The 9,669-nt window shown below is 42.5% G+C and overlaps 1 protein-coding gene across 7 annotated transcripts in view; it reads right to left on the bottom strand.

The window, feature by feature from the left end:
* Positions 1 to 9,669, bottom strand: part of LOC103620637 (ceramide synthase 4) — a 44,690-nt gene that overhangs the window by 29,551 nt on the left and 5,470 nt on the right. For 4 of the 7 annotated variants that reach the window (XM_017739614.1, XM_008639299.2, XM_017739625.1 and 1 more), the window contains exon 2: positions 8,647 to 8,701. In XM_017739614.1, coding sequence (XP_017595103.1) covers positions 8,647 to 8,666 — 20 coding nt within the window. In that variant the 5' untranslated portion in view covers positions 8,667 to 8,701. Of the gene's footprint in view, positions 1 to 1,612; positions 1,769 to 2,003; positions 2,054 to 4,827; positions 5,057 to 8,646; positions 8,702 to 9,669 lie in introns of those variants that run through there. The other 3 variants (XM_017739601.1, XM_017739606.1, XM_017739635.1) reach the window with 3 other exon arrangements.

Here is a 9,669-nt window from a genome sequence, read left to right as displayed (position 1 = left end):
AGCAGCCTTCCTGGTACAGCCAGTTTTCCCAGGATGCAATCAGCCACCAGCAGCACAGCACTGCCACAGGGGAAATTACTAGTTAATGGGGAAGCACACACCACAAGGATGCAGTTACGCTGCTTCTCGAGTCAAATTACTTTATTTTTCCATGGGGTTAAGCCTAAATAAAACCAAAAAAAGCCTCTTCAGTCTTGATATGCTGAAGACCAAAATGGAGAGGCTTGTACTATCTTCCTGAGAAACTGCGGTCAAGAAACAAAGTCCTCCATATAGTTATAAAGGTTCCTGTTATTTCAAGCTGGAAGAGCCATTGTGTTCCTATCCTACTCTGGTCCATACTGCCTAAATTAAAATTTCCATTGCCTGTTATGCATTTGAACCTTTAGCTCATTTTGCTAAGAAATCAATTAGTCAAGTACTCCTGGGTAAATTCTCTCCTGATAGCTTTTCTAGGCAGTTTCTTGTTTGATACTTCCCATAATCCTGATGTCTTCAAGTAAAACTACTTGTTAGAGCTACCCAAGAGAAGTTACTAGTTCAGACATGAAAATTACTGCATCTTTTAGGCAGAAATAAATAGTTTTAACAAATAAAGCTCTGACTAACACGGCACAGGCTATCTTTTGAACACCCATACTATATTTAATCTCTTAATCTCCAAGGTGTTTTTCTTTTTTTAAACCTTCACAGTAATGATCACAATACTGGTACCATAGGATTATAGTTGCTAGGATAATTTTTGCCTTTTTTTTTTTGGTAAAGTCTTTTGTATGTTTCTTCTAATATATATATATCAAGACTTGGTAAAATTTATAGATAAAAGTTCTTGCTCCAAAATTCTTAATTACATGTAGCATTATTTTCAGCATACCAAGACGGATATTAGTTAGTTAAGAGTCTCCTGCCTGAAGGGAATACATTAAGCTTTTCCAATTTCACTGCAGCTTTGATACATTAATTTCCATTTCCTCATCTCTGTTAGCCATCCTGGAGTCATAGCTGCTTTCACATATTGCCTTATTCATAACAACATTTCCCTTGCCTGAGATCCCTTTTTTAAACTGTGTTTCTCTCGGTTCTTCACCATTTTAAGGCTTTTCTTATAATGCAGATTTAACCATGGATGAACAGTGTCCAAGGGACTCAGCTGAAATTTATCAATTAAGAAAAATGCCTAAGAAGGTCCTCCCATGGTAATGAAAAAATACTTAAACCTTTCCATATAGTTCCAGTCCATGAACTACTTATTGACCTTAGTTCTCCTAGCATGCCTCCTCACCCTGTCAAAGTAACACTCCTACAAAACCCATCACCCTCTCCACCTCCATTTCTTTGAACTTCTTTTGCAGATTTTTACAAGCCTGCTTGCTCTGGACATAACTGATGCAGAATCTCCAATCACATGTACAGGTTTTGGTATTAATCTCTTTTTACCTGCAGCTAATTCTGCTTTATGTCTCCAGTTCCCCACCCTTCTCATCTCTTGTGACTCTACACATCCTTTTCCCTAAAACTACAGCTTCTGGCAGAACCTCCATTTGTTTTTGCATGAAATAAGATCTTTCAACTCTAACTAGTAGCAAGAGAAATGAAATCACAGTCTCCTTACCTTCGTGTTCACCAACACTACGTTCTCCAGGGGCTCACCCTCCTCACCCAGACTCTGTTCTTCATATCCTCTTCTTTGGAAACTAATTGAAATTTTGAAATTATTTGTGCAGCCTTGTTTCTCCACCAACGTCCAGTTACCCTCAGCTTCCTAGCTTTCAGATGTTCTCCTCATTTAGATCTACCAGCTGACATTTCCTACCAAATTATTTCATGGCTGCTCTTCACACAAGAATAAATTCATTTTGCATGTCATGTGCTGCTCTGTTCAAAGGCTAAAATTTTCATGTACGCCATCTTTTGGGAGAGCTCTGTTCCAAAAAAACTACGAAATGCCCAAGCAAACATTTCAAACTGCACATAAAAGTTCCACAATAGACAAACTTGCTTACCTAGATCTGCAGAGAACATCTTCCTCACCCAGCATAAATTACATACTAACTCCCATACCTTGTGCTCCACTTGCCAGCTCCTTCCTTGCTGGGCTGCTCTGCCTGCAAGTGCCTGGCTCCTGAGCAGACTGCCAGGTATGACCAACAGCACAGGTTTCAGCTGATGCCAGTCACCATGTCAGAATGCAAATCAGACAGCTCTTCTCATTCAATCATTCCTCACTGAGGGGGATGAGTACAACTTCCTGGTTTTGCCCAGGGAAAAACAAGCATTAGTTTATTCAGCTAAAAACAAGGCCAGAACAGGCCTTGTTGTCTTGACACTTGGGAACAATGTTCTGCTATCGAATACTAACCATACAAACAAAAAAAAATTTAATGAAAAACCACTGGAGACTGCATGCTGATTGTTTGGGTAAGGCCACATCACTGTGCAGAAAGCTACAGACTGTACTACAGCTTAGTAAGAACATCAGACACCACTGGTGTCCAAGCAAAGCAACTGAAGCACTCACAGCACCAGCTACATCTCCACAAAACACAAAGACATGTAGTCCCAGACCTGTGTGTGTTTCTCAAGAGTGCAAGTGTAAAATATAAGAAGAAGGTACCTATAAACCCCAAATGAGCTACTCATCAATTTCTTTGCATTTTTTCCTTCATTCTTTCTCCTGACACCTACTATTTCCTCCAGTCTCACTGCAGAAACAGCAGTCACTGTCTGACATCACTTGATAGAACTGAGGAAGAAAATCAAGTTACTGGCCTCAGGCCACAGTGAGCTAAGAAGTCAGGTTGGAAGATCACTCAAAGAATCAAGAGGGAGATTACTTCTCCTGGAACTGCTCACCTGTTCTTTCTCTAAATTCATCAGTACCAAACGAAGAGTCAGTCTTAATGACACTGTGTCCTTCAATCTGAGTTAAGAGACAGTAAAAACTGGCAAAAAGCCTCTAAAGAGAAATGCTATTTATCCGCAAAGATTGTACCAACAAGCAGTTCATACACCAATAGAAGCCTTTTCACAGATTTTTGGAAGGAGAAAGGCACGAAAAGGAATCACATACTGTGAGAAAACACACTAAATAAGGCTCAAAACTTTGAGCCTGGGCAGCAATAACTTTGAGAAACTCTTCCAAAGGCAAGTTCTAGCCTTACAACCGTGTTTATGTGCATGGATGTTCAGATGCTGGAGGAGAAAAAATACCTGCCCAGATCATTCATGACAATACGTACCCCTGACATTTTTTCTACTGCCAACTGAAATCACTCAACTGATTATCACTAACCCTGTTACTCAACAAACATGTATCAGGCCTCAAAAAGTTTCATTCTAACTTAAAAACCGGGAATAATAAAAAGCAGGTAGTAGGTTCAAGCTTCCAAGCCATAATCGAGTCATATTAAAATACCAACACAGCTCTCAAGAAAGCCTCTTACAAGCTCATGAGACAGCGCAATGCTTCTCCAATGCATTACCTGACTCTCCAGCCCTTTTGAAGCATAAACATTCCTAAACAGTCGTACTGTTGTGGTCTCATAGCCCTCTCCTAACCCTGCCTCTAAGAGGCAAGCCCTTCTGGTCCCTTCCAGGACAGCTCCTCCTCTTCTGTCCTTCTGCCTTCAGCCATACACTCGGTTCTGCAGTTTGTAGCAGCCTGTCTTGGTTTGAAAGACAGGTGTCTGCTAAGGAAGGCAGAAGTCTCCCTTGGAATGGCAGATGCGACCCCCCTTCCCTCTGAGTTATTATAATTTTTAAATCAAGGGGCTTTTAGGCAAAGATGTGGGAAATAGGAATAACAGTTCTTTACTATCATATATCGATATGTGTATAACCAGTCGAACAAACAGCAATAACTGTGGCAGTAACAGCGAACAATCCCAAACCCAGTCCCAGCCTTCTCGGCTGTCAGGCCCTTTCCCCTCGGGTGCAGTTCCGCTCGCAGCCGGCAGGGGCGCTGGCGGCTCCCGGTGAGCAGGGCAGGTGCGATGGTTCCCCCGCGGCTGCCTCGGGAACAGCAGGCTGGAACAGCAGGGACGAGCACAAATCCCGGGTGGCAGACGAGATGTATCCAAACTGCGGTGGGAACCCCCCGGAGGTCTGGGCAGGCAGGGTGAGCAGGGCTACAACGCAGCGAAGGCTCAAAACAACGGCAGGGGCAGGGCGGCCACGGCCCAGCTCCCAGCGGGGCAGGGAAGGTGGGCTTGGGATCCCAGGGTTTCTCCAGTAGAGAGGAAAAGCAGACTCTCTCTCTCTCTCTCTCTCTCTCTCTCTCTCTCTCTCCCGCTGAGACCGAATGCCTACACACCCAGGTGAAACACAAAGAGCAGCCAGGTCTTTTGTTCTTCTTAAGCACCTGGCCATTTGTTCCCCTAGCAACATGTATGGGGGAAAATTTCTTTAACAGAAAAAAAAAACCAAAAAAACCCCCAGGGGAGCTCCTAAAACCCCAACACAGCCCTCGGAAGCTCTTCATCCTTAGTTTCACGAACAATTCCTACTTCCCTGCAGTCCAAAGCATCACCATTGCTCCTAATTCGTACAGTGAATCAAGCACTCTTATCCCTCTTTCTCCCACAGCCAGGCCATTTCCCCAAAGAAAAATTTTCTAATTCATCACACCAGCACCTCTGAGTATCCACCTCAGTGAAGTGCTGACCTCCTGGACAGCTGATCTTGGGTCAAAACGGAGAATCTGCTGTGTTAAATAAGGAGGCCTCAGGGACAGGTGTGTGCAACCTCTGCCACAGACCTCACAAAGATGAAACAGCAAAGTGGAATTGGGTCATCTTGAATGCCAACATAGATTAGAGAAGTGCTTACCTATCAGTTGGGATTAATCTGTTGCATGAAGTCGAGGGAGGCATCCTGTATTACAAGGCAGTACACCTACACATGCAGTGAATGACTTCACACAACTCTCACTCTCCTCCCTTATGCAGGAAACACAGGCTTTAATTACTTTCTATGAGTTGGCCTTAAATTTCAGTATCAACAGTTCCATCAGTTTCCCAGGCATTTGTTCCTGCAAACTCCCCAGCCTGTTCCAAAGCTTAGGAAAAAAAAATGAATTAATTAGTCTAAAATTAACATTCTTTTAAATTATACTCCTACCTGTAAAACTAGTACATGTTTTCATGATTTTTCATTTCAAAACACAAAACTTAAAACCTTATCTGAGAACATCTACATTCCCAACGTTAATGCAAAAGAAAAATGTGTTGAAAACATTGAGAGCAACTGATAGAAAGATTTCCTTTTCTCCAAGATTAAAAGCATTGAGACTCACTTTTCACAAGCATTACTGCTTAATGAGTAATGCAATCTATCACATGATGATGTTAATTTAAAAACAAATGTGAATACGAATTATTCTTCATTAGCACAGGTAAGTTAAAAGCTCTGTGATAGGGGCAGCTTATAAAGCAGAATGTGAAACTCTGGTTGTTTCCATAGGCACTGCCCTCTCTTCTTTGCTGGAGTAGTGCCTAAAAGGAGGAGAACCTGCCTCCAATGGAGCTTTACCTATTACATAAACAAATCACTATAGGATGGTGTATTCCTTGTCAAGATTTGAAGGCTGCAACCACACTGTGCTATTTATCCAGCAAGTCTGGCATTATGGGATGGCTTAACTACATATGCAATGGGACCCTTTTAATGAGCGATCCTGCCAGACACAGACAGGGCTTATTCGGATTGCTTAGCCCTGGTGGTCCTCTTGGGTCTTCTGACGAACACGGTCACTCCTTAAGCTGAACTCCTGCTCCTGCTCTGCTGCTGAGGAACCCTGCGTTTGCTGCAGGCACGAGTGGATCTGACAGACAACTCTGACACCACACTTATTCCTCCCTGGGCCAATTCCTCTGCAGAAGAGACACTAATTTACCTCACTGCAGCCAGCTGCTCTGCCCTGCCTGAGCCAACACCATCCTGCCTGCAGCAGCTGCAGAGGGGGAAGATCCCAGCCCCAAGCACAAGCCAGTGCCAGCCGCAGCCAGTTGGATCCCCCAGCACACCATCAGCACCTCTGGCTCCCACAGCACAGCCCTGATTCATGCTGGCTGAGCTCAGGGTTTATTTTTAAAATTCAGATACTGAGGGTCACTTTCTCCTTGCTTCAATTCACCACAAGTAACTTGACAAGAAAAGTCACACAGAAATGATTATTTGGGGATTTCTGCTTTCATGCTTTTAATTCAGTATCCTCTCTCAACAGAAAAATTCTTCTGATCTTTTCTTTGAAAACATTAAACACAAACTCTGATAATTCATCCTTCAAATCCTGCAGAAGGATCTTTCACATATGTATGAAGACAGACAGATGAACAATAGGGAAGCCATTGTCCCAAAAGCTCTTGTACTACCTCAGGGATAAAAATAACCCTGCTTATTACAAAGAAAATAATCTGAACACAGCCTGTAGTTTACCTCTTTCACAATTTATTTTTCCTTATCTGTTTTGATTCAAAGCCTTCGCACTTGTTGGGTTGGAAGGCATATGCCATACCTGTGGCTACCAGTGCAGCAACCTCACAAAGAAAAGTATTTGAAGAATTTATTTTTGGAACCGAGTTTTAAAACAAAGACACTAGTTGTTATCAAAACCAGTTTCGGTAAAAGGTGAATCAGTCTTGAAGTTTATGGAATTACTGCAGTCCTTTTTGAACATATTTCCTATTTTTCCAAATAAAACTCCAGAATTAATTAAAACTAAAGCATATTGGAAAAGGAGTGCGGAACATGCACTGGGTTCTTGACATTGCTATTTAATTCTGGACAAACATGCTGAGGTGTTCATCTTTTGTAGTGTAGTAAAGATGAAAACACTACAAAAATGACCCCCAACAGAACGGCCTTAAGTGGACTTTCAAAACTGGGAAAATGATGCCATGTTTCCTTTTTACTTAAGAAGAACCTGCCATAGAGTGCCAGTAGAATTAAATATGAAACCTTCAATACAGATATACTAAAGGTGAATACATGCATATAGCAAAGACCCACAATAAAATGCAAACCTTTATTTGAATGAGGAGGGTGGCTAAGGGCATGGAACATAGACTTGCAGGCACCTAGGTAAGGTGGAAAACACCCTACATCAGGTCAGTGTGTGAGGCCAGGAGCACTGAGTCACACCATGAGTGCACAGCAGGCCCAAGGAGAGGAGCTCTGCCTACACCTGTGGTGGCCAGGATGCATCCAGTGGAGAACAATGCTTTGCATGCCCAGCCCTTCATGGCAGCTTCACAGCAGACCCCAGTCTGGGCTGGGTAACAGCTCCAGGAACTGAGCCAGAACCAGAGCCTGCACTGGGCATGCCAAGGCCCTGCTGCTGGGCAGGGGGCAGTGCCCCAGCTCCTGGCAGAGTTTCCTGTACACCTCCTATCAGGTGTTCTCCAGGTCTAGGGACTCTGTAAGCTGCAACTTGTACAACAGAACCTGCAGTGTGTGGCACTGCAATGAAACGGTGCTGTAAATGTGTAAATTCTACACCTGTAACATATTCCACTGAAGTGTTCAAATAATTAATATTAACTAGAACGAGGATAATTAATTATACTAGTAAGAAATAATGACAAGATTTTGGCTTTCTGAAGAGCAATCTATTTTTAAGTAAGACTTTTGACTTCTCCTTTTACGTGAAAGCATGGCTTTTCTCCTACAGGGAAGAAATCTGGAACAGACATTAGAAATACAAGCGGGATATAAAACACAGAGCACAATAAACAATTTGGACTTCAGAAATCTCATGACACTTTTTTTCTTATCAACAGGCTCTAAATTCACAGCTGAAGTGGAGTCAGTTCAAAACTGCATGCCCTTCAGTTCATCTGCACCCCCACTAGATTTTAGTGTGTACTTGTTATGTCATAGTAATGGCTGGATACATCCAATAAGTCTAAATTTATTAAACAAATGTGGTTTTTCAGATAATGCTGTGAGATAATGACACAATTTTCAGCATTTCATAAAACAAGTACATGTTAATTACACCCTACAGTACAGAAAATCAAGATGGACTATTTGTTCTGATTTGTGCATGTTAGTTCTTTGACATTCTATAATCTCCTTTCTTCTAAGTTTGCTTTCACCTGAACAAAGCCTAAGACTGGAGGACCACAGTGAGAAAAGAAACAGATGTGTTTCCTTTAAGATTGTATCAGTGGGTGGAGAGATCCACTACAGTCCTTAAAATGAAACTGCTGCTCTTTCCAGTGTGAAGATTCCCCTGCTGAGACAGGTTCCTTACAACTGAGAGCCAGTGTAAACCAACAGTCATCAAAGACTGGACCCTGGCCTCCACCCGTTCCTGGCCAGCTCTCCCACTTCACTGCCACTGCCCCGCCATGCTCAATACAGGAATTTGTGAGGCTTCACAGAGAACCAGCTTGAGAAAAAGATTTGGGTTTAAACCAAGCTTTTTTTGTTTCTACTTGGGGGTGATTTTACCCCATGCCAGTTCCTCAGTGCAATTTACTTCCTGGCTTCAAAATCATTTGTGCAGGTTCAATGCAAGGTGTATGAGGAAATGACAAGTGGCCTGAACCTGGCAAAGGTGGCACTTCTCTCTACAGAAATGCAGCTCAAGCTAATGAAACTGTACCTCCACTGAGCTCCAAATGCCCACCTGCTACATCATACCTGGAAATATCTGGATTCATGTCGTCAAGTCCTTACTGGCCTCTGCAAAAGGAACCTGAAAAAAAAACCAAAACAAAACAACCAGAAAATTAAGCAGGCCCAAGCAATTTCTGGGTGCACATACACAACTAATTTGCAGGGACCCTCTGCAAGGGTCATCATATCACACCAAACACCATGCCTGTAATTCTCTCAGGAGTGGGTAGCAACCTCACAGAACTATCCCCTACTCATCTTAGACCTGAAAAATTAGTGTACAATAACATTCTAGCTGCATTTTACCCTCTTGCAGAGAACTGGCTATGAATTAGGGTCTGAAGATTCCCTGAGGGATCTTTCATTTACAACTGCTTCCGAAGTCTGGACAAATCATGATGACCTTGGTAGGTGGCAACCCAGCCACTACAGCTCAGCTGTGAGGTCCTTCAATCTGCTGCAAGCACTGGTCACAAACCCAACTCGTGCACTAGTTCTGTGCACAGTGCTCTCCAAAAAGAGAAGTCCCATGGGCTTCTACCTTGGAAGAAAATGAAACAAGCTCAGGCGTGTGCCCAGATGGCTGGAGCCTTGTCACCTGTAGCTGTATTGACTAAACACTCCTTTACCATAATCACTTTTCACAAGCAGAATTAGCAGGTTTGCAGTTTGATTTTTGTATATTGAGCCCATATAAGCTGCTTCCTAGAATAATGCTAAAATAAGTGATCTACAGAGGCTTTCACTTCCTTCCCCACCCTGTATTGTTCTCTACCATAAACATGTCAGAAAACAAAAATTTGGACAGATCTCTGAACCTGAAAGCAATTTTCTCCCAAAAGCTCTGCAGGGAAGAGTCTAGGGTATTATAAAAGCTAGTTATAATACAGAATAAAAATTTAGAAAAACAGTATCAATTTTCTTGTTATATATCTCAAAGAACAGAATGCAGTTGGACTTTCCTGACACCTTTTTGCTTCTTGAGCCTTCTTGGGCTCATGAATATCATCAAAGATTCTCATTTCAGAAAAAATCTGAATTGCAGGA

This window comes from Corvus brachyrhynchos, unplaced genomic scaffold (genome assembly GCF_000691975.1).
Source record: "Corvus brachyrhynchos isolate BGI_N302 unplaced genomic scaffold, ASM69197v1 scaffold130, whole genome shotgun sequence".
Classification (NCBI taxonomy): Eukaryota; Metazoa; Chordata; class Aves; order Passeriformes; family Corvidae; genus Corvus; species Corvus brachyrhynchos.
The sequence above is the reverse complement of the archived record's forward strand: the minus strand, read 5'-3'. Positions and strand labels throughout refer to the sequence as shown.